Source organism: Lissotriton helveticus, chromosome 2_2 (assembly GCF_964261635.1).
Source record: "Lissotriton helveticus chromosome 2_2, aLisHel1.1, whole genome shotgun sequence".
Taxonomy (NCBI): domain Eukaryota; kingdom Metazoa; phylum Chordata; class Amphibia; order Caudata; family Salamandridae; genus Lissotriton; species Lissotriton helveticus.
The window spans coordinates 141,954,323-141,979,803 of record NC_136060.1 but is presented as its reverse complement, the minus strand read 5'-3'; the positions used below and the strand labels follow the sequence as shown (position 1 = coordinate 141,979,803).

General features: G+C 44.1%; 1 protein-coding gene across 1 annotated transcript in view; it reads right to left on the bottom strand.

Moving 5' to 3' along the window:
- NFXL1 (nuclear transcription factor, X-box binding like 1) overlaps positions 1-25,481 on the bottom strand; it is a 624,964-nt gene that overhangs the window by 88,972 nt on the left and 510,511 nt on the right. Inside the window, exon 20 of the mRNA XM_078678225.1 lies at positions 16,577-16,681. Coding sequence (XP_078534351.1) covers positions 16,577-16,681 — 105 coding nt within the window. The remainder of the gene's footprint in view (positions 1-16,576; positions 16,682-25,481) is intronic.

Sequence of the window (25,481 nt, the reverse complement as noted above, 5' to 3'; positions counted from 1 at the left end):
ACTGGGTTAATTACGTTTGAGGGATCACAACCCTTGACCTCACCTTTAATACTAAACCAGATTCTTACAGTAGCTACAATGTATTTAGTGCATAAGTCATAATCTATATACTGTGTACTTTTCGTTCGATGGCCAGAAGCTTTTGTAAATTGTATGTGAAGAAGGAAAACAATATGAATTTCTGCCACTAAATGTCATGAAGGGAGATCTAGCTTTAGACACTAAGGGCTTTATTATGATGGTGGTTGGACGCATCATTGTAAGATGGATACGAGCCGACATGTAGTCGGCGGTTCCACCCGCCAAACATGGCAGAGGCCAAAGAGGGAAGGGGGTAACTGCTAGGGGCCCCCAAAGTCCCTTTCCATCTGCCTGCATATGGCGGTCGAACTGCCATGTACAGATCGAGTGAAAAGCACATCGTAATCCCTACGGCGGGGCCTGAGAAGGCACCACCCTTATTGTAGGGATTACAGTCCGACTGTTGCCCTGATGGGTTCTTTGAGCCTGTTGGATGCCTCCAACCGCCGGGTCATAATCTGGTGGTCGGACCCCTGTGTTTGGATGGTGATGGGACCACCACCGACGGACTGTCAGTGGCGGTCTCACGGCTATTATAATGAGGCCCTAAGTGTGAAAGAAACAGCTAGCCCAGTGGAGGTATCGTGTGAGTCACAAGCAAGTACATGCACATCATGGTGCGATTCCAAGTTAAACTCTATGGAATGGGGAATTACGGTATGGGGATGGTTTTTCCAGCTATAAGTGCACACTGAATTCTCAATTTTATGAGGCTGAATGCATTCATTCACCACCTGCCTTGAGCAAGTGGAAAATGTACGCTGCAGGATGGGAAAGGGTAAACATTTCTCTGTTAGTTAAAAAAACCAAAAAAAACCCCTACTAATTGGGTGTATTCAAAGTCGCGCATGGAAGCATACATTCAATTGGTTAAATCTGACTCATAATAGGACCCTTAATCTTTCAATGTTGGCATTTAGTGGCCTATTCACAAACTGTATTTTGTAGTACACTTAGTAGTATTAAATTAGTGCTAATAAAGTACTACAAAATGTAATTCACAAACCTACAGTATAAATCTTTATCCCCACCTCTCCAATCTTTTCTATGAGGAGATCATCACACATGTAAGTGTACTACTTAGTAGTAAATGTGGGAAGGACAGTGGGAGTGGCTAGAAAAACGGGCATATTTACTACTTATTGGGCAACTGGGCGTGTTTAGGGAAGATTAAGGAGTTGTGGAGGGAGAGATGTGGCGGAGTTTTGGGAGGGACATGCACCCACCCACAAAAAAAAAAAGAGTAAAATCGTTGCTGTTCACAAACTGTACATCTAAACTTATTACAGCTAAAATGGGACCCAAAACAGTAGTAAATTACTCAAGCTAAGAGTTGAAGTAAGTCCAGCACTACACATGGCCAACCACTGGTTCTACAACACCCTGCCATAGAAACTAATGAGGTAAGGCCATAAAATAAAACCCCTAGGAAATAATGTTAAATGTTAAATGAAATCATTCTAAACAGAAGAAAAAAAGATATATAATTTAATGTTAAAAAACCCCGTAAAAATAAAACATTATTAAATATTTAGTAACCTTTTTACAATTTATTGAAATTACTTTTGATTACTTATCAACGTCATTTTTGTAATTATTAATGCATAATAAAAGAACAAGTTACTTACCTTCTGTAACGATGTATCTTTAAGAGACATAGGTTAGTTATAGATTCCTTACCTTAGAATTACCCAAGGCGTCAGGAGACGTTTTTCTTAGCTGTACCCCTGCGCGTCGGTAGGTGGCATTGGCCGACTCCGCATCTGTCGTTGGAGTCGTGTTCGCCAATGACGTTGCGGTGCCTACTAAGATGCTGGCCCTGCTGACGTAAAAAAAAAACTAGGGCCCTGCAAGGGAGTCCCTCTCCATAGAGGTCAGCTCTCAGAGCGGGTGGATGGGTGGGGCGGTAAGGAATCTATAACTAACCTATGTCTTTTACAAATACATCGTTAACGAAGGTAAGTAACTTGTTCATCTGAAAGAGACAGTCATAGAGTCCTTATCTTAGAATAGATACCCCAGCAATAACAAACCCCGGAGGAGGGTCTGAGAACCAAGTTCACACCAGAAAGTCCTAGAGGAAAGAACCGTCAAAATAGCTGTCACCCGGAACTTGGCTGTCCAGGCAGTAATGTCTGGTAAACGTGTGCAATGATGCCCACGTGGCTGCCTGACAGATGTCAATAAGTGGAACTCCACATGCAAGGGCAGTGGTGGCTGCCATAGCTCTAGTGGAATGAGCTCGGAGACCCACCGGAGGTTCCTCTTGTAACCGACTTTAATACAAAGGACAATCCATCTAGAGATTGTACGCTTTTGAACAGCCAATCTTTCTTGGCACCTACATATCCCTGATGTTCCAGCCACGTCCAGAGATGAAGTGCCTCTTGACAGAGGGTCCACAACGCAGCCTCGCTCTGTTTGTTGAAGAACCACATGGCAGTGGTGCTGTCCGTGAACACCTTCACCACTTTCCCCTTGAGAAAGGGAAGGAATGCCTTCAGTACCAGTCAGATTGCCCGGAACTCCAGCAGGTTGATATGGAGCCCAGACTCCACCGGAGACCAGACACCTCTGATCTCCACCTCTCTCAGATGGCCACACCATCCCAGGAGTGACGCATCTGTCACTACTGTGAGTTCTGATTGGGGAAGGGAGAGGGTTCTGCCTCAGACCCAAGTTCGTTAACCACCACTGCAGTTGTTGCTCAGTTCCCTCCAAGATCTGAACTTAGTCAGAAAGATCCCACTGATTCAGCACCCACTGGAACTTCTGGTCTCACTGCAGAGCCCGCATATGACATCTGGCATGATCCACCAGCAGGATGCAGGAGGCCATGAGGCCCAGCAGCCTCCGGGTCAGTCTCACCGAAATCCGGGATAGAGGCTGATACATCATTATCATAGCCCGAATATCCCAGACTAGCTGCTCGGGAGGATAGGCCCGAAACTGCACTGTGTCCAGAACCGCCCGATGAAAGGGAGCGTGTGAGAGGAGGTGTGAGCTTGACACGTTGATAGTGAACCCCAGCAAATGCAGGAGGTCCGCCGTAGTCTGGAGGTGGAAGACGTCAACCTGGGGCGAGCCCGCTTCCAACAGTCAAGCGTCGAGATAAGGGAAGACTGGTACCTTGATCTGCGCAGATGAGCTGCGACCACCACCATCCCTTTCGTCAACACCCGAGGGGCACTGGTAAGGCCAAAGGGGAGCACGGTGTACTGAAAATGCTCGTGGCCTACCATAAACCGCAGGTAGCGTCTCTGGGCTGGCAGGACGGGGTTGTGAAAATAGGCGTCCTGCAAGTCCAGCACCACCATCCAGTCTCCAGGGTTGAGGGTAGAGAGGACCTGAGCCAATGTTAGCATTTTGAACTTCTCCTTCCGGAGGAAGCGGTTGAGGGCCCTGAGGTCTAGAATAGGACGCAAGCCTTAGACGCTCATGGGCTCCAGAAATTAGTGGGAATAGCAAATACAACCTACTTTTATTTATTTATTTATTTGTCTTTTATAGAGTGCGAACTTGACCAGTTTTTTTATTTATTCATTTGTAGAGCGCCTGGTTACACGACCAGTGTGTCCCAGCGCTAAGACATAGACTCTGAGAGGGTGCGACTAAAATCTGCATGTCCTACAGAGTTACACTTATTCAGTTTTAGCTAACAGCCATGTCTTTAGCTCTTTGCGAAATCTACTTTTGCATGGCTCTGTTCTTAGGGCAATCGGTAGGGTGTTCCATGTTTTTGCTGCAAGGTACCCGAATGAGTTTGCCCCCATTCTTGCCCTAAATATTCTCGGTACCGTCTCCAGTGCCTTCCCCATAGATCTTAAACTCCCTCCTGGTATGTATTGGGTTAGTAGTGGTTGAAGGCTCTTTAATAGAATGCGGTGACAATGGCACATTGCCTTAAACATAACTCTCTTTTCCACTGGCAACCAATGCACTACTGTCAGGGCTTTCTTTGTGTTGGCTCGTCTTAGGAGGCTAAGTACCAATCGAGCTGCCGCATTCTGCACCCTCTGTAGTTTGGATAGTCCTTTTTTTGTAGCGCCAATCCAATTGGGAGGTTATTCCTGCAGGTACTATGTTTTTTCTGGCATTCGGTGGTAAAAGATCAAGGACTCTCCTCAAGATTTTCATGGCCCGTAGCATTTACCTATTACCTTCCAAATCTGACTGTCGATTGTCAACTCGGAGTCAAAACAGATTCCAAGGTTTTTCACTTCTGCTTTGGGGTAGGTAATTGGCATAATGATTCAGGCCACCACGCGGACGACCATATGGTTGGCGCCTTGCCTACAACCATTACCTCTGTTTTATTTCCGTTTAACTTGAGGCAATGGTTCGACATCCAGTCTGCCACCTCTTCTAAACATCTGGAGAAGCGGATTGCTGCCTGATCCTTATCTTGAGATAGCAAAACAATTAGCTGCGTGTCATCTGCGTAGGAAACGACAGACACCTTATGTTTCTCCACCCGTTCGGCCAGTGGTCCCACATAAATGCTGAATAGAGTGGGACTCAAAATTGAACCCTGTGGAACCCCCCTGGGGCAGGGGAATACTCTCAGATAAGTGTGTCTGTTGTGCGACTTGGAAGCTCAGTTCGGAAAGAAACAATGTCATCCAACTCAGAGCGCGTCGCCTGATGCCACAAGCCTCTAGTCTTTGGAGAAGCAGCTTGTGTGATACAGTGTCAAAGGCCACACTGAGATCCAGCAGGATTAGTGTGGCCGTTTGCCCTTCGTCTGCATATTTTCTGAGTGTTTCTGTGGCCCTGAGTAGTGCTGACTCCATGGAGTGGTCCATTCTAAAACCTGACTGAGAGGGGTGCAATAAGTCATTCATATTAATGTAGTCTACCAGTTGTTTATTGGTTATTTTCTCTGCAATCTTGGCCACAAATGGTAATAGTGAGATAGGGTGTAGATTTTCTAATACTGTATACTCTAATTATGGTTTCTTTTTGAGTGGCCTAACGATAGCCTGCTTCCATTTAGTGGGGACCACACCACTCAAAGGAACATGAAATGAGCTCCAAGATATGTGGCATAATCGAGTCTGCTCCCTCCATAACAATCTCTGGTCATTCTGGGTCTAAAGGGGAGGCAGATTTAATTATTCTTGCTGTGGCTTTGAGTTCTTCTAATTCCTGGGTCTTAAATTCATCCAGAGTCACTCCTGCAAAATTTGTCTGGCTTCCACAGGTTAGGCTCGTCCCCTGTTGTGCTTCTACCGGGAAGGTGTCATAGATTTTTGTCACTTTATCAGTGAAAAATTCTGCCACCTTATTACAGCTCTCTACAGAGGCAGTTCTATCTTCGTATTTTTTAAAAGACTTCAATATGGCAAATATTTCTTTGGGAGAGTTACAAGCACTTTCGATTCTTTCTGTATAGAATTTACATCAGAATTTCTTATTTAATGAATGGTATTGTTTTAGTTTCTTTTTGTAATTTTCTTTGGCTCTACTACAGTATTCCGTCTGCCATACTTGCTCAAGCTTTTTACACTTTTTTTTGCCCTTCATCAGTTCATCATTAAACTATGGCGCTGTTGCATTTTGTCTCTTAGGGATCCTAGTGCTCCATTGTGCTATCTCATCTTGTGTCTCTGTCACCCATGTTTCCAGTTGGTTATTGGCTAGGTTTATACCTTTGTCTAGTATGAGAATTTTCTCCATCAGTGTCTGGGTGAAGGAAGTGGAATTAAAATTGTTCCACTTCCTTGTTGTGATTTTCTTCGTCGGTTGTTGTGACTTCTTTCTGTGGGAAGGCACTGTAAAAGGGAATAAACAATGATCTGACCAAGGAATTGGCCATGGTGTTCCCACCTCTGTCTCTGTGAAGTTTGAGAAAATTGTATCTAGAATATGACCCTCTGGGTGCATTTGGGTCTCTACTTTTTGTGCTAGATTCAATGTCAATAGATCCTTCCATATTGTGCGAATTACTTGGTTCTGCTGGTTATCAAAGTGTATATTTAGATCACCTAGCACCAAAATATTTTTATATCAGAGAGCTGAGTGCACTACTTTCTCTTCCAGGCACACCATAAATTGTGTTAGTGGACCTGGTAGACAGTAAATTAGAAAGCCAGCTATGGTGTTATCTTCTGCAGCTGATAGGGTAAATAAGAGCACCTCACAGTTTTCTAGGCCGGCTTGTTTAATCTCACACTTCATTGTGGATTGATAAATTATAGCAATTCCGCCGCCTATTTGGCCTTCCCGGTCCTGCCTTACTAACATATACTCACTCTGGATCGCGTCCAGAACATCTGGGGTGGAACTCTCATTAAGCCAGGTCTCGGTCCAATGATCTTTCCCTTAGTAAGTCATGGACCTCATATTTGTGTTTGGCCAATGACCTGCAGTTTAGTAGGGCTAAGTGAAACTTGAGATCATTGGTATTTTGGGTTTTAAACATTAAAGTCATTTTACAGTGCCTGCATATTAATACCTTACTATCTATATTTATCTTATGTTTGCAGAATTTGTCAGTGGGCTTTGGTAGTCTAAGTAGCTCCTCTGCCGAGTACATGATCCTCTCGTGTGACCCCATAAGACCAGGGGTCCTGGCTACTGGGCCCGGTCGGTCACGGACGGGGCAGACAGGCTTGCCTATGGCGCACCCGCTGCGCGGCCGTATACACATCGGTCCTTTGTAGGGGAGCGGGCAGGAAGTTCCTCCTCCGCCAACCAGACCGGAAGTGTTGCGCGAATGCCCTGCGACACGCTCTGCCATGCCCTCCACACAACAACACTTAGCCGGGATGGGCCGGGGCGGGCTCAATGTACAAGGTACAAAATTCTGCAAGCTCGCAATTTAAACAGTACAAGTTGTATTTTAAAATAGGATTTGTTAAAACAACGCTAAAATTTATAAGATGTATACAAGAGACTTAGAGGGGAGTGGGGGATACATTTGGGGTAACCACAAGTGGACTTGGCACGAAGGGTATCAGAGCGCTTTACAGAATTCGCAAATTGTAAACATGAGGATTAGTGGTGGTGGGGGGGAACATTTGGGATAAACACAGGAAAATACATTTAACCCGAAACAGAGAGTCCCAGATCCCAGGGTGGGGTGCCCATTTGGAAGGTTTTGGCATCCTTTTTAAAGCGAACCAGAGATGGAGTTCTTCTGATGGCGGTCTTCTGACCATATTCTTGGTGCTTCCCCAGAGAAGGCCCGATGGTACGTTTTGTTTCCCGCAAGCATGCTGGTTGGAGCAAAAGGTCTCTGGCGGAACAGCAGTTTCTGACTGCTCCGGATATCACGAGTTTCTGGGCAATGCCGGGGAGTTTGAATAAAGGGCCTTGTGCGTGATGCATGCCAATTTAAGTTAGATTCTGGCCTCAAGAGGAAGCCAGTTCAGAGCTTTCACGTGTGAAGAAATGTGGTTGAATTTCCTTGAGCCTGTTAGTAGTCTGGCGGCCGCATTGAGGCAGGCTTTCAGAGGGGCCAGAGAGGTCTTGGGTTAACCTGAGAGGGTACTTCTGGCATAGGAACTCTCTTGATAGCTCCCCTGGCCAAGAGAGCTGAGACTTCCTGGCGGAGAAGCACCAAATGATCCTCCAACATGCGATCGAAAGATGGTGGCATGGAGTAGCCCCTTGGGACTATTTGCAAAACCCATCTGTCCGACGTGATGGTTTGCCAGTGGGGGAGGTGATGGCGAATCCTGCCACCTTCTGGCCTTTGGTGGCCCTAAAAGGTCGGGACTAGGAAGTCTTGGAGGATGCTGTAGGGGGGAATGGGTGGACTAGCTCACACGCTGTCTCCCAGACATGCATTGCTGGGTCCCACATCCGCGGCCACGCAGAGGCTGTGCAGCCTGCGTGAACCGGGGGCTGGACTGGGTCGGACGTGGTTGGGTGCCACTTCCGTAGCCACGAAAGGGGTGAAAAGCAGACTGAGGGGGATGGGATCATGTAGCAAGGCCCAAGGACCAGGCCGTAGCTTGAGAATCCTTAAAGAGCTCCAGTGCCAAATCTGCTTTGTCGCCAAAAAGGCGATGGCCATTGAAGGGCATATACAGCAATGTTTACTGGACATCCTCCAAAAAGTCAGACGTCCTCCACCAGGTGTAGAGCCTAAGGGCTGCCGACGTCGCAATCATTGTGCCCAATGAGTCGGTGGTATCCAGTCCACATCGAATCTTGAATTTTGCTGCTGGAGGCAGTAGCTGATGGACTGTTTTTGGGAAGTGCCAGTCTCTGGAGTTGCCAAAAATCTCCTTACCTCTTTCCTAATGTGAGGAACATGCTCACAGATCTGTAGATGGAGGTATTACAGAAAAGTAATCAATGCACTTACTCTCCAAGGGTTGTGTTCTGATCCACGGCCCAGGCAAAGATCCCAAGATATACAGAGAGTAACGTTCTCCTGTACTGAGCAGGAGCAGTGTGGTTGAAAGAGTCTCTGCTAGACACGAGTTAGACTGGACGCAAGGGTACACAGTTCCCACATTAGTTTTTGTTTCCAAGTCTTTTTTTATTTCACCCCCGAAACAGGGAGTATGCAGGAGAGTGACTGGTACACAGCGTTAAGCCTACAACCCCTTCAGGGCCGGCTGCGTCAAGGGAAAATGCAATAAATAACATTGACAGTTCTCAAATTTAACACATTGTACACAGCGTTCCGCCTACAACCCAGCAGGGCCGGCCGCGTTACATATTACCCAGTGTACACTGGACAGTCACTGCCTAAGATAGCCCGGTCCCTAGGACCAAATGTAACCAGTAAACCAGAACGGTTAAAACTATGAGACCAAGGAGGTCCGAACTTCAACAGAATATCAGAAAAGATGACAGTAGATCATAGAAGACAGCAGGAATAAGTAAAGGGATAAGACTAGGAAAGAAAAGGGGCCCAGGGTGCATCGGAGAGGGCGGGGGGGGAAGAGCATCGCGCCGGACAGTTGGACTGCCCGTAGCGCCTAGAGCGTTCTAGGCCTCACACCCTGGGGCTTCTATGATAGCAGCCTGTCCGGCTCAGGGGGGGCCACAGAGTCCTCCACTAGTCGCAGCGCCCGGAGCTTAGGGGGAATGTGTCGCGCATGTTCTACTGTACATAAATATTTCACCAGAGGTTGCCACACCGCCTTAAAGCGTGTGTCGCGAGCCTGCAGTCTAGCTGTGAGAAGTTAAATTGTTATGACATGCCAGAGTCGCACAAACCACGCAGCAATGGGCGGCACTTCCGTTTTTTTCCAATATAAAGCAATGAGCTGCGTAGCTGCTCCCAGCATTTGAAGCGCCAATGCCCAGTCGCTCCAGGCTAAGGCCTGCCGGTTTGACACCCAGTAGTATCGTGCTAGTGGCTTCAGGTAGAGGAAACCCCAGAACCTCCCTGATGTGGCTCAAGACCTCCTTCCAGAAGAGGGTTAGCGAAGAGCAGGTCCACCATATGTGCAGAAAATCTCCAGTCGCAGACCGACACCTCCAGCACTCAGGGGAAGAGGCCGGGAACATTTTGTGCAAACGCTGTGGCGTGTAGTACCACTGAGTCATCATTTTATATGCATTCTCTTGTTGTGATATGCTATGATATACTTTGGGTATGTCGCGCCACAAACGGAGCCACTGTGCCGGGGCGATGTCGTGCCCGAGATAGATTGCCAGCGTTGCTGGTACGGATGAGAGGGCGGCGTGAGAGGATGCTGCAGAATCTGATAGATTTTTGAGATCAGGCCCCTCGATTCAGTAAAGGAGCGAGCTAGCCGCTCAAACGGGGTGAAAGCGCGTGTAGCCGCCTGGTACGTTTCATCTGCCAGTACCCCCCACATTAGTTTTTGAGTGGGAATGCCCATTCTCTTGGCCTGAGGCAGAGGGAGGCTCGGAGGTGTCTGTGATGTCACTTTCTGCACCAGCTGCAGGCATGATGGTAAGGCATCACATACGTTAGCAGTGTAGCCTCAGTGCTTTTAACCATCCAATCCACAGGCTGCATAGTTTTTAACTACGAGAAGGGCCCAGGAGGGGTTTGTCCATGGATGGCTTATCTGCGATCGAACTGCAGCAGGAGCATCATGCTTATTTACTCTCTTAAAGCAGAGTGAAAATACAATTTCTGTTAAAAAAAAAGTCACATTGAATGATATCTAAGGCCAAATTCATATTTAGATGTGGATTGCCAGAGGGCGGAGGAAACAGTATATAAGAGCAGGGTGTGTGCTAAGAAATGGGAAAAGGTGTGGATGCCGTGGAGAAGGTATAGAGGGCTGTGGGGGGCAGAATAGTGATATGAAGAAGGGCAACATGGGGGCCTGCTTAATCCGAGAAAGTACTGATGATGATTCTCTGTACATGGCATTTAACGTACGCATGACATTGTCTCTGTATGATGTGGTCTCTCGAGCTTTTGTTATTTTTATTTTTTTTAAACCACCAAATCTCCATAACAGCAGTGATTCAAGTACACTGTTTTCTCAGCAGCAAGGAGAGAGGTATTGTGAAGGATCAGGAGAGTAGTGTTTTATTCTCTGAGTAACTCAGCAAGATGAGTGCTCTGGTGCCCGTGCAAAGTAGAGTAGTGTTTCTCCGTCCAACCTTGACTGCATGCATGGCATTGTGCACCTATAAAAAGGCCAGTATCATTGACATTGACATTTCACAACAAAATACAAAACTGTATTCTGTCTCTAGGCTCATCATACACATTTGCTGCTTGTGGCTCTGCTCCAGCTATCTTCTACTCAGTGCTTTCCTGCACCTTTTCTGCTTGCGTTCTGGTGTCATTCCTTTTCTGTCTTCAGTCCAGAGTTCTTCCTGGTGTCCTTGATTCAGAGTTTCTTGTGCTTTATTATGAGAACCTCTTCATCCAGTAGTGAAGGTTGCCGGCTCACATCTGTTCTAACCCAAGGCAGATATTGTGTTCTTACTAATTATAGCTTTTTCAGACTGAGACTCTCACCCACCATTAATATGTGGAGTCTGAGGGTTAAGTACATCTTTGCACTTCTGCACTGTCTTGACTGAACATTGCTCAAAGACAGAGGGCTGATGGATGATCCTTGCAAAGAAAGACACATAGATCCTACTCTAATTCTCCCGCTAGAAACAGTGCACTGGCGTTGTACTTAAGCTAAGAAGTAGCAGAAGTTTGAAATGATAATAGGCAGAGCGGCAATCTCTTTATACTCCTGGGGTGGCAGAGTGGGCTAAAGATAGGTGATGGATTAAACCCAGATCAGTTGACTGGGTGTGAGTGTTTGATTGGTTCAGCTGCTCCGTCCATCACCACCCCCTTTTGTACCACTTTGTTCGCCATAAGTTGGCAGGGTATGCTCAGATGTAAGTCCCTTGCTCACTTTGCCACTGATTCAAGCAAGCCGGGCTGAAGACGGCTGAAATGCCAGAGGCCGGTCCTCGGAAGCTTGTTTCCGGTCCAGGGAAGGCATGGCTTGACAGTTCGGGCTGGACTGTTCCCATGAGGCACAGGGTCAGACTGATTTGCATATGGCCATGTCTAAACTGGGATGGCAGAGTGGGCTAAAGAACGGTGATGGATTAAACCCAGATCTGTTGACTGCGTGTGAGTGTTTGATTGGTTCAGATGCTCCGTCCATCACCACCCCCTTTTGTACATCTCTTTATACTCCAGCAGGTTGTTTTTGAGGAGATGCTTTCTCACTTAATTAAGGATACATGCTATTGAATTCTCTAGATGAGCATCCCACTCAAGAAGGAAGTAATTTTGGCTATTACAGCAATGACAAAAGGTGACCGTTGCACAACGTTTTCTTCTCTAACCCACTACTGCACCAATTGTGAGAAAGTTAAATGTATAAATGAATGGAATCTAATGGTTTTAATATTTCTGGGTTTTGGGCCGCTTGCTCAAACGTGCATACAGGAGGAAAAGTACTCTTGTGGACAAAGAAAGATAAAGGACTCTTAGAGCAACCAGAGGCAGAACTGTGACTATTCTTGTTTTATGCTTTAGGTGGTGTTTGACTGTGATGCATGTCAAATATTGGAACAAAACTCAGAAAGGCATCTAGATGTCTAGGGAGAAACCTAATCTGTAGAGGTGCAGATTCTGGATGTAGAATCTGGGCTTCGATCTGTGATAGGTGAAACCCAGAAAAACTTCAAGACACGAATATATTTTATGTTCAGTAGGTTTTCTGATAGCAAAAGAATTTCCTCAGTTAAATACATCACCACCATGAAAATTTATATTATTTTGCAATAAGGTTGATTAACTTCAGGCTATTTTTTATAACTCATTTATACAAGAGGGCTCAGCTCTTCTTCTAGAGAGGTTACTCTCAAGAGCTAATTATCCTTTGTCATGTGGTTGTTAGACCCTATCCACAATCACTTCCGTTTCTACATGTTCACATTTAAAGTTGATATCTTTTAAAAAATGACCCTTAGCATACATTTTGCTTGCGCACCAGCATATGATAATGTACTCAGAAACTGTTTGCTTGCATATTCATTCATTCGAAGGTAAATTATAACCTCCTGTGCAAACTGTCCTTGTTGGTTGTTGTACGTAAGGCAACAGCTCGGGGTCAGTAGAATAGACAACCACTGCCGAATCAGAGCTCAGGCACTGACCAATGGTTCTGGATTTATATATATATATAGTGGACCAAGCCTTTGTTTAGGCAGATGAGCATTTTGATCGACTGTAAACTTCAACCCGTGCCTGAATTCTAGTCCAGCTGAATCCTATCATTATCATGAGAGGGACAGCTACATTTTCTACACCAAAGCCTGGCTGTCAGATGATACACCCACGCAGGTACATGAGGAGTTAGACCATTCAAAGACATTCTGGCAGGTGAGCACACCCTATGATTTCTAGGATAGGCAGCAGTAGGTAGGAGTACAATTATATGAATTCATATAATCCAATGCGAATGCACGATAGTTGAATTGTTCATTCTGTTCACCGTTCTTGCAACCCTGGTGACATTGTATTGCTTCATACTATTAATCATTGCACCGCACGTAATTTACACCAGAGTCCAATTGCCTCAGTAAATATTTGAAACGCCAATTCATGCACTCTTTGGGCATGCCTAGGTTACTAACGATAGGGTAAGATCTATTTCCACGATCTCCTTGGGGGATGTTATGTTCTGAGGTTGCAGACATCATCCGGTGCCCTGTCAGTTTGGGGCTCCAGACGGCAGACTGTGAGCTAGCCGAGAATTAAGTCAACATGTTTTGATTGTATGAGAGGACTCAGTCCCCATAGCTTTGAAGCTTATGTCGCCTAAACGTGCAGTCAAACTGCGAAAGTAAGATAAGTATGACACCTTGAACTGGTGTAACCACACTTCTCAAACATTAATTTTTACTGCCATATTATACTGAACATTGGAGGTCCTTAAGTTAGGAGGGGCCTTGATCCGATTCTGAAAATCCACTAGGGCAGAGTGTAAAAATGCTTGTGAGCTAGACGAATGGTGATGTGAACCAGGACACCGAAAAGACAAAACAATCCATGTAATACATCTTCTTGAATTATTCTGTCTTCAAATAAATGCAAAGTACCCAATGATCTAAAATGGCCAATTTTCCAATTTCTTTTTCAAAGATCAAACCCCGTTTTGAATACTAACCTCTGCCAGCCACACTTCCTCCAAGACCCGTTTTGAAAAACGTTATTACTCCTACATAACGTTCTCAAAAATATTCTATGCTCCAGTGGGGAATAGCATTTGGAAGGCAGGCTGTACACCTATGTCACATTATCCAGGATATTCTGGTCAACTCCATCAGGCCAGTACAGAGTAGAGTGAGTGAACGTTTTTCATTAGCAACCTGGATTCAACCTCAACACCAACCTCACTCTCAAAGAACACATTGACAAGAAAACAAAGTTGTTCCTCCCCAAAACAACTATTCAAGCTCTTGTACTCTACCATCTGCATGTGCGAGCACCTTTCTACATGGCCTTGTTGACTCCAAAATGACCACTTAAGGGCATTCTACAGTCAGCACCACACTTCATCTAGGGATTCAAGAAATATAACCCACCCACACCCATTCTAACAGAACTCCATTAGTTCCACTTGGTAGCCCATACCATTGACAAAACCAGCTGCTTCATTTACAGAGTCATCGTGCCCGAGCACCATGAGAAAGAAGGCAAAGAAGTGTAAATGAAGATAAATTAAAAAAAAGTAGGCTAACAGGCTTCCTTCATCTTGCATTAAGGATCTGGAACAACATCCCGGTACCCATCAGGACTGACCCAACACTGCTCCTATTTAGGAATGAGGAATGCTGTGTTCTTAGGTCTCCACCAGCTAGCTGCCTGGTGGCAAGAGTGATCAGTAAAATAGTACTGACCATGTCCAACAGGCACACAACTGAGCAGAAGATTGTAGGAATCGTTGCATGCTTTTGCCAGATGGGTTTCTGCATAACCTTCTAAATGGCTGAAACTGTAAAAGATAGAAACCCGTCAAATAGGGCAATCTCTTTAACCATAATTTACACATCGACATTACTAGTATCTTTCAAATCAAAAGTAGCTGACACTCTCTTTCACAGGCCAACAAAAGAGACATTGTTTTCTGTTGAGAAAGGGATCTGTTCTTTTAACGTGATTCTGAGGCAAATTATCTAGATCGCTGGCATCCTTTCCTGAACTGCTACTTTTTTTTTAAATAGCCTTCAATAATTTATTAGACTCCTAATCAAAGTATAAAGTGATTAAATTAGTTTGAGAGTTGTTTCTCATTGTAGAGTTTAAAGGAAATGTCATTTCCTTAGTACCTCAGTATGGATTGGAATGCAGAGGATTTAGGGCACATTAACATGGAAACAATGGTATTTGGAAAGCTGCGATCTAAACCAAGGTAACATGGACATGTTAAGTGACCTAAACAGTTGCATTCTATATTTGGGGAGGGTGACACAGTATTTGAGCTCACAGCTGTAGCTTTGTTCAGGATATGCAATCCGTTATTGACGCAGGGGCGTAGCTTGGGGGAAGGGAGGGGGGTGTTACCCTCTCCCCTAATAAATGTATTTTCTGCAAAATAGTCGGGTATAGTTGCTTTCAGTCAGGTATTGTGAGATGGCAGTCAGATTTCACCAGTCATTTTTACATACACACAGTAAAAGCACACACACTCGCCCCTATTCTGTTTTAAAAGTCCTCCAAAATGGTTATTGTGTTTTCTCTCTCAGTACTCCTACTAATTCCCATACATGTACCTTTCAACTGCCCCTTAGGCCCCTCTCATGTACTCTGCTTCTTGTACAATGTACTTAAATATTGTATGCTAGCCTGGTTGTTGGAAAATCTGAAGCCCCCCCTTCCCCAATTCTACTGACCAAGCTACGCCCCTGTATTGACGTGCAGACCACTCTTATGCAATGAATTCAAAGTTAATTCCAATCCAATGCATCAACTATGCAGCACATAATCCTATTTTCCTTTATTCATTGACCCAAAAGCAAGAGTTCGTAGGGACTGACGGAGGCTGAAGATGGATGTGTTTCAGATCGCCAAAGAAATCTCTTTTGTTATTGAAGCGAGCTACATCTTGAAATGTCATTGGTGCAAATGCCTACAAACATAAAGTTAACTAGTGAGCTATAAATACAACTGGGAAGGCCTTTCAAATACACTGTGACAAGTGTATACAAAAGAATGGAGCAGGACTTCATGCCCCAAGCTCTTGCCTTTGGGAAAATTATACTGATAGAAGTTGACTTTGTTGTCATCCTTGGGTTCAATATATGTATCTCTGATTTCTAAATAGTATGATCCCAATAACCTGTGTTACAGGGTCCTGCTTCCAAGACTGTGCTCAGATTGTATCACTTAGTTCATCTAACATCTTGTAGTTCACAGCCAACTTAGCAGGCAGATATCACTCTTTAAACAATCCAAGACACTGTACTTCCAGTTATCTTTGTAGATGTTACTGGACCTGCATCTGAAAGCTGCCCCCACACAATCAACACCCAGGCTGCTCTAAAGTCTAAAAGAGGCATCAGAATGAGCTGCTGTGGGGTGCCATATTTAACACCTTTGTAATGAAGGCATGGGAAGTGCAGGGTCCAGCTAAGCAACGATGTGCCGGTCTAGAGTCATTAAATGGAACACTTACTCCAATCTGACTCACAGCCATGAGGAGAGAAGATGAAGCAGATTTTGGTTTCTCTTACAACATCCACGCTAGGATCTCTGTCTTTAATACTGACTGAAACTCTGACTTCCAGTTTTACAAATAGCTGAGGTTAAATGATTCAATTACAGCTGCACCAGCGGTTATGCGACTTAATGTTAACGAAATTGTGATACAGCATGGCCAAATTTCTTTGAGGAGCTGTTACAAATCAAACATCTTGGCAATTCCTAACAGAACTACCATATTTAACTACTAAAATATGTTGGAGTATCAAGGAGAGAAATACATGCATCATTTAAAAAAATCTGCCAATAAAAACAATGGCTTTCCAGACTTGTTTATCACATGAACAATGTTACAACGTAATTTACATTATAACTTACCTTCTTAATTCTCTTACAGGGACAACGTAGTTTCACCTTTTGGTTACAGTTTCCAGAACAATCCCCTGGATGGCAAATTTCTTTACATCGATGACCACAAGACAACTGAAAACAAAACGCATTTGCACAAACATGATAATCGAGCTTGTTGAAAATCCTTTTCCAAACTTCTCAAAGCATTTTTCACAAACGTCTCAGTAGCTGATGACATTCCCAAGCAATCTTTTCAAACACGAAAGGGAACAAAGGTAACCAACCCACATTCTCTGTTATAACATCAGCATTACTCAACTGTCAAACAATTAAACCAATTTACAAGTGAACCAACGTGTAAGACTTCTTACTGCGATCTCAACTTGATACATTGCTTCCGGTTGTTTCAACAAATTTAGAGTTTGGAATTAAGGATTCACTTTATTTATCGAGTTTGTAAAAATATATACAACTGCCTACATCTCAAGGCCGGTGGGGCCTAGTATTGTGGTTAAACACAGCAACGTTGCAGGTCATAGTAAATTCCACCGCCTATAACCATTATGAAGAAGCTATGTTGGGTCCCTAATAAACAAGGCAAAATGAACAACCATAGCAATCCCTACCGTCCTCTCGACTTGAGGACCCACCCACTTCATTCTGTATCATTTTCAGATGGGAACCCCAACTAATTTCTATTAATGCGTTGAATAATCAGTAATTAAATTAGCCTGTCCCCTTGTGGGCGGGCCAGTACATGTAACTCTCTTAACTATTTGACAAGTTATTTCTTTAAATCCTGATGACAACACAGATAACCATGATGTCCATACCGAATAAAACCGGTCCCTTTTGCCTGACCAGCCAGCCCCATTGATATTTTTTCCATGCCGATCATAACCGTGGTAACCATGATCTATGGCTAGGTGTTTCCTCTTTAGTCCACAGACCTAAAATCCCTTTTTTAGCAGCACTCAACAGTATAGTGATCTGCGACCGTTTTGAGACGTTAATGGGTAGGAGAGATGGTCCATCAACCCAAGAATTATAGACGCTGGGAGTCTAATTAGTTTGACCTCAAAGATCTGGCCGATATCATCTAGGATATGTTTCCAATTTCTCTGAGGTTTGGGGCAATGCTGCAAAACAAGTGGAAGGGACCCGGAGTTGCCACTGTTTCTCCAGCAGATGTCCCTTCGGCTAGCATCCCAAATGGGCATATAATACCAGTGCATCGCAATTTTCGTGTCTCCCTCACTCCTGTATTAAAGGTATTTATTCAAATTCTGAAGAAAATCTCTCCACATTCCTTAGCCGTAACTGTCCACCCTAGTTCAGACTCCCATCTCATTTGACCGGCTGTTTGAGTGGTATTACAGTTAAAAGGCTTGTAGATTTCAGATATCAGGTGGTTATCAGATATGAGGAAAACAAATGTTTCAAATCTGATCAGAGGCCTAGAAGCCAATTGTCTCACTGTTCTATTTGTCACTCAATGTCTCACTTGAAAACAGAATGTTTCAGACTCAGGGAGGCCATAGTCTAGCTTGACCTAGGTTCAAATGATTTGAGACCTAGAGTGTTTAAGAAGTCTCCCATTCTCTTACAATTGCTAGTCTGTTGTGTCAAATATTGGCCTCGATTCATACCTGGGGGAAAATTAGGATAACAAGTAAAGGGGAGAGGAGAGATAAATACAAGGACAGCTCTTTTCTAGAAATATCCGATCGATGACACAGCCCTCGTGACAGTGGAGGAATACAAGACCCAAGAATGGTACCTCTTGGGCAGACAGGGTATCTTCCAATAATGTTCTCCAGCAATTATCTGGTCTACCAAACACCAAGCTTTTCTCGGCTGCTGCCCTCCACCATTCAATCATGTTCCTCATCTGGGCAGGATGGATATAATTTGTGACATGGGAAGCTCTCTGCAGTTCCCCCTCATTTGTTGGTGCATACATCATACGTTTTGGGAGCTGTGCTTTCTCTCCCGCTGTCCCCAATATGAAGCTGTTCAATCTGTGCTGAATGTCCACTAGAATGCCCTTTGGTGTTTGCAAGGGGAGCGTTTGACCCAGGTATAAGAATAGAGGGAGGGCCATCATTGTAGCAGCAGCAATGGCTCTTAAACTCAATCTATAGGGACACCTGCAGCTCCCATAGGAGTGTATAGACATTACTGCCTCTGTAGACAGTAATATCTTTTTCTGTAAAAAGTCCTTAACAACCCTATTTTTGCAGGGTCCCAGATGTTAAGGACTTTTTTATGGGTCTTAAAAATGTATTTCCCCTGGTACAAAGACCCTTCCCTCCGTGGGAACTGAATATTATCCTCTTCTTGGGTTCACATTTAAACCTAATCACCAAGCTTTCTTACAGCATCATTCTTGGGAAGCTGCTTTGCTTTTGGTTATAACATCTGCATGCAGGGCCAGGGAGATGCAGGCATTATGTTCTCATGAGCTTTATACAGTGTTGCATAACAACAAAGAGACCACGAGGACTCATCCAAAATTTCTCCCCATGGTGATTTTGGACTTCCATGTGAATCAGATAATTACATTAACAAAGTTGTTATTGTTATTTTTATTTTTGATTTGTAACGCGCCCAATCACCTGCAGGCCTCTAAGCGCTCGGAAATCGATGGTACAAACAACAACTTTAGCAACACAGAGAGGCAACCACTAGCCTAGTTGGCACTCAAGGACCTCCTAAACAGCAGCGTTTTTAACCCCTTTCTAAAGCGTAGGAGGTTCTCTTCCCTGCGCAGCGGTTCAGGTAGTGTGTTCCATAGTTGAGGAACCAACACCGAGAAGGCTCTTCCACCCTTGGTGACAAATTTATACCGAGGGCAGGCCAACAGTTGAGAGTCTGAGGATCTGAGAGTTCTCATTGGGCTGTACACCGCCACACGGTCTTTAATGTATGCAGGCGCCATGCCATAGATGGCTTTGTGGGCTATACATAAACTTTTGAATTCCACTCGCTCCTTAATAGGGAGCCAGTGGAGGCTCTGTAACAGGGGAGATGCTTTAGTTCGTCTTGGCAATCTAAAAATGAGGCGAGCAGCATCATTCATCACCACCTGTAGCCTGTTTGTCAGGGTTTTTGGCAGACCAAGGTAGAGGGCATTTCCATAGTCTATCCTTGAGAGCACGGTGGCTACGACAATGGAGCGTAGCATGGATTGGGAGATGACGGGTACTAGCTTCCGTAGCTGTCGGATGATATTGGTACAGCTACCCACCACTGAAGAGATCTGATTACCCATTGATAGGTCACAGTCTAATTTAATTCCCAGACTCTTCACATTCAGGCTAGGTTTTGGAGCCGGGCCTAGCTCTGCGGGCCAGTAGAGGTTACACCATGGTGAAGTGGCGGATGGAATCACCAGTACCTCAGTCTTATCTGGGTTGATTTTTAAAAGGTTCCCTGTCATCCATTGGACCGTATGTCTCAAGATGTTCTGAGTATGGATTTGAGCGGCACTGGTGTTGTCGACACTCAGCAACAGCTGCGTGTCGTCCGCATAGTTGAATACTGTGCAGCCCATGCGCGCCAAAGAAGCAATCAGAGGCTGCAGATATAGATTAAATAGAAGTGGGGACAGGGCCGAGCCCTGAGGCACCCCACATTCTAATTTCCCCACTTCGGAGGTTTCTTCCCCAAGTTGTATTCTTTGGGTCCTTCCTGACAAAAAGGATTGCAGCCATCTGAAGGCCCGGCCTTTGATGCCAAAGTCGCTCAATCTTTCCAGCAGCAAAGCATGGCTGACGGTATCGAACGCCGCTGAAAGGTCTAACAAGATCAGGGCGCTCGGTTTTTTACCGTCAGCCAGGCCTCTCAATTCATCCAGCACCGAGAGCATCACCAACTCGGTGCTATGATGCGCTAGAAACCCTGCCTGTCGCTCATGAAGTAGATGGTGAGACTCCAGATACATAGACAGGGATTTTAGTACGTGTTGTTCCAGTACTTTAGAGAGGAATGGTAGTTGAGAGATCGGCCTGTAGTTTTTTAATACTGCGGGGTCAGCGCCTGGCTTTTTCAGCAAAGGTCTCACACGCGCTTCTTTGACTTCTGCTGGTAATTGTCCTGTCTCCAAGGACCTGTTTAGTAGGGAGATGACACGTTCCTCCAATAAGGGACGGGCTGCCTGAAAGACTTTAGGTGGACACGGGTCCGCTGGAGATCCAGACTTGATTCTATCCATCAACTGTTGCAAACTCAAGAGTGTCAATCTCTGGAAACAGTGCGATGGAACAGTCAACGGATTTATGAGGGGCTATGTGTGCAACCATCCCACTTGACATACCACTTTTTATCTCCTGGATAATAGTTCTTACTTTCTCCAGAAAGTATCCCTGAAAGGAATTACAGTTTATAGGGGACTTGACACTGTCTGGTTTTTTAGTCAACTCCGACAGAATCTTGAAAGTCTCTTTCTGCACGTTGGCTGCCTTGCTTAAGCGGGATTCATAATAATCGGCTTTGGCAAGCGTGATATGTTTTTTATATGCATTGAGGGAGGTTCGATAGAGGTTCCTGGCTGAATCCAGTTTAGATTTCCTCCAACCTCTTTCCAGGGCTCGGAGTTTCCTTTTATGGTCCCTCAGCGATGGTGTAAACCAAGGGGCTTCCTTACCAGGTCCTTTTATCAATTTCGTCCTCTTGGGTGCTATCTGATCAATAGCTAAGGTCAAGCTCCGCGTTAAATCCGCGTATTGCTGGTCCAGACTATAGTCTGAGTTCAAAGGACAGTCCCTAGGCGGGAGTGCCTTGGTCAGGGTTCTCAAGTCAACCTCTGCCCATTTACGGGTTATCCTAACTTCTGGTGATGGATTAATTACTTGCAAAGAACAAGTGCCTATACTGAGAATAATTTCAAAGGGATTTGACAACCAGAAAAGAAGATTCTTCAAAACTGGAATGTGCTTGTAAATTGCTATTTTATTTTAACGTCTAGGTCAAAGAAAAAAAGGGGTTATATATGTCTTAATCATATACAATTGAACAGAAAATACAGTTTTTGCACACCAAGAGAAAATATTATGGACAAAAAACCAGTGAAAGAGTTAAAATCCAACATACATATCAAGTTCATTCATATCACAATCAACCTTCATCATTCATACAACATACATCTACAAATACTCCACCTGGTTAAATACGAATAAGTAACCGAGCAGAGTATTAGGTCTGCTACAATATATACAATTATCTATACAATTTTTACAATGGTTATGCAGGTATAAATCAAATAAATCAGCAAAATCAAATATGCAATCAAAAGCAATATATCCAATAATTTTTGACCGGTAGTATGACAATCTTGTCACACTACGGGAAGGATCAAGAAAGAAAGCAGACACTGGATATACAGGGGCCTACGCGTTTCAAATCCCTATGGGTTGGGAGGGATTTTCATCAGGGCCAGGTGGCTCTAGAAGGAAAGAGAAGAAAATTCTATAGTGTATATATTTAAAAAAAGAGTTAAAACAACAAGAAGCTGGAGAGCAGAACCACAAAGGTTCCAAAAGCTTACCACTAGCGGAGAAAATCCGAGGGAAAGGTGTATCACCTGTGTAACAACGAAACAATAAGGACTACATAAGTGAAGGGGAGTGTTTGTCAGCAGTTTTTGAATGCAAGATAAGAGACAAACCATTTACCTTAAGAGTGTGCGGCAGCCGAGTTGGTAGAAAATCCAAGTTGTAAACGATGCGGCGGGTAGACTTTGAATGGCCTGGGGGGAGACGATATACTATTGGTGTGGGTCGATGGCGCAAGGTTAAGCTTGTAAACTAATACTGGGCTGGAATTCTTACCGGGAGATCATGGACGGTCGCGTCCAAACGCTCGGTCGCGGGATAATCAGGTTCAATCTTCGTTAGTTTCCAGTCACTGACTGAAAAAAGAGAACAATATAAAAGGTTTCATGGGCCAGTATTCAAAGTGTGGAAGCATACGTCTTTGCCGTGCCCGCTGGATGGGGTACAAGCTTAACCTTGCGCCATCGACCCACACCAATAGTATATCGTCTCCCCCCAGGCCATTCAAAGTCTACCCGCCGCATCGTTTACAACTTGGATTTTCTACCAACTCGGCTGCCGCACACTCTTAAGGTAAATGGTTTGTCTCTTATCTTGCATTCAAAAACTGCTGACAAACACTCCCCTTCACTTATGTAGTCCTTATTGTTTCGTTGTTACACAGGTGATACACCTTTCCCTCGGATTTTCTCCGCTAGTGGTAAGCTTTTGGAACCTTTGTGGTTCTGCTCTCCAGCTTCTTGTTGTTTTAACTCTTTTTTTAAATATATACACTATAGAATTTTCTTCTCTTTCCTTCTAGAGCCACCTGGCCCTGATGAAAATCCCTCCCAACCCATAGGGATTTGAAACGCGTAGGCCCCTGTATATCCAGTGTCTGCTTTCTTTCTTGATCCTTCCCGTAGTGTGACAAGATTGTCATACTACCGGTCAAAAATTATTGGATATATTGCTTTTGATTGCATATTTGATTTTGCTGATTTATTTGATTTATACCTGCATAACCATTGTAAAAATTGTATAGATAATTGTATATATTGTAGCAGACCTAATACTCTGCTCGGTTACTTATTCGTATTTAACCAGGTGGAGTATTTGTAGATGTATGTTGTATGAATGATGAAGGTTGATTGTGATATGAATGAACTTGATATGTATGTTGGATTTTAACTCTTTCACTGGTTTTTTGTCCATAATATTTTCTCTTGGTGTGCAAAAACTGTATTTTCTGTTCAATTGTATATGATTAAGACATATATAACCCCTTTTTTTCTTTGACCTAGACGTTAAAATAAAATAGCAATTTACAAGCACATTCCAGTTTTGAAGAATCTTCTTTTCTGGTTGTCAAATCCCTTTGAAATTATTCTCAGTATAGGCACTTGTTCTTTGTTGGTTATAAACTGGCCCAGCCTTGCTGATTTAGGGCCAACCCCACCTGTCTCCAGGTTGTTCATAGCGGGAGCTGTCTCGCGAGGTTTTTTGGTAAATCCTACTAGCGGTAGGTACATAGGGTTAAATTCCCTCTTCCTTTTTTTTCTTTCTTTCGGTGGAGGATTTCTCTTCTGTTTTTTTATATTGCACATCGTCTGTTTGTATGTTATATGTCACAAACACCACTTTTTAGTACGCCCTATTAAAAAGTATGGCAGAGGAGGACACCTTTGCATATAGTGAGAGCCACATCAAGAACCTATTGAGTGATCCACCCATTTTTTCATCAGTTTCCATAAGCACCACAGCCACATCCCAGAACGAATCTGATAGACTTTTGAGATTGAAAAAGAAACAAGTTCGGACTGATTTACACGGACATTTCCTGTTAAAACATCTCCGTGAGGGCACTATCCCAGGAGGTCTGCAAATAAAAAACATTCCTGTCATATTTACAGAAGATCCGGTATTCAAGAAAGGGTTCAGCTGCATAGAAACTAAGTGTAGTAGGGACCTCATGGTCCTTACTATCGAAACAGCTGTTAGGATTTCAAAAGCTGAACTTGAGGAAATCGCAAAACTAGAGGAGGAAATTAGCAACAACCAAACTCTGACGGATTCCAAGGGTTTACTTGAAAAAGTGGACAAAGAGATCCAAGAATTTAAAGACTTCACTGTCACTCAAAAGAATAATCAATTTGAGAAAGACAAAAAGAATTTCAGACTTGAGAACGTCTATCCGTTTCTTCAACCCGATTTTTATACTAAGGCGGACTCCAGGAGATACTTGTCTGATAACCGGGGTAGATCCCGAAACAAGTTTATAACATTCTCGGACACTTCCTCCTCCGGAGACGACAGTGACATCAACGACACCCGAAAAAACAAAAATCGCAAATGGAATCAGATGCAACAACCTCAGGGACAAACATCGAATTCTTCTTCTTTTTTAGGGAGGGGCCAGTCGAGCTCCAGGGGCAGACAACGTTACAACCAACCGTGGGAAATGACAACCCGCCAAAAACAATACAAAAATTAACAGTCTCCCCAATTTTCAATCTCTCTAATAGGAATCTAACTACAGCTGAGGAAAGTATCTTATCGAAAGGCTTATCATTTGTACCATCTAAAAAAACAGATTTTGTCAAGATGAAGACTGAGTTTATCGAATTTTGTAGGAAACTTCGCCTCACTATGTTTTTTGCTGCCAATCCATCTCCTACACCGTTAGAGGTCACCGGCTTACGTAAAAAATCTACGTTCTGTCCTCCAGGGAACAAAGTACCAAAGGAGGTAGTTATCTTTGAACGAACCGTCCTTTCTGCCATCACGGACATGGAGAAACAAAAAAAGTTCGTGAAATTTAACCTTTCAAAAGAGGAAACAAATGCCCTGTCTACGCTAAAAAATGACAACTCAATTACCATCAAACAAGCCGATAAGGGCGGATCCATCGTTATTTGGGACACCAACGATTATACAGCCGAGATAATGAGACAGTTAAATGACCAGACGTGCTACCGCAAAATCGCCAAAGACCCTACGTCGGATTTCCAAAACCTTCTATTTCCCATTTTACAGGAAGGTTTTGAAGCAGGCTTTCTAGGCCCAAAAGAGCTAGATTACCTACGTAATAAACACCCAAAAACACCACTATTTTACGTCCTTCCGAAGGTCCATAAACATCAAACAAGACCCCCGGGCAGACCCATCGTAGCGGGGTGTGACTCCCTGTTGGAACCGGTAGCAAAGTATGTCGACTGCTTTTTGAAACAGTTCATGGATCTTGTTGTCTCCTATTTGAGGGACACAACGGACTTCATAACCAAACTGGAAGGAACAACATTTGAAAAGGGGAAAGATTTACTTGTAACACTGGACGTCACACAGCTTTACACACAAATCCCGCAAGATGAAGCTGTGGCTGTACTTGAATACTTTTT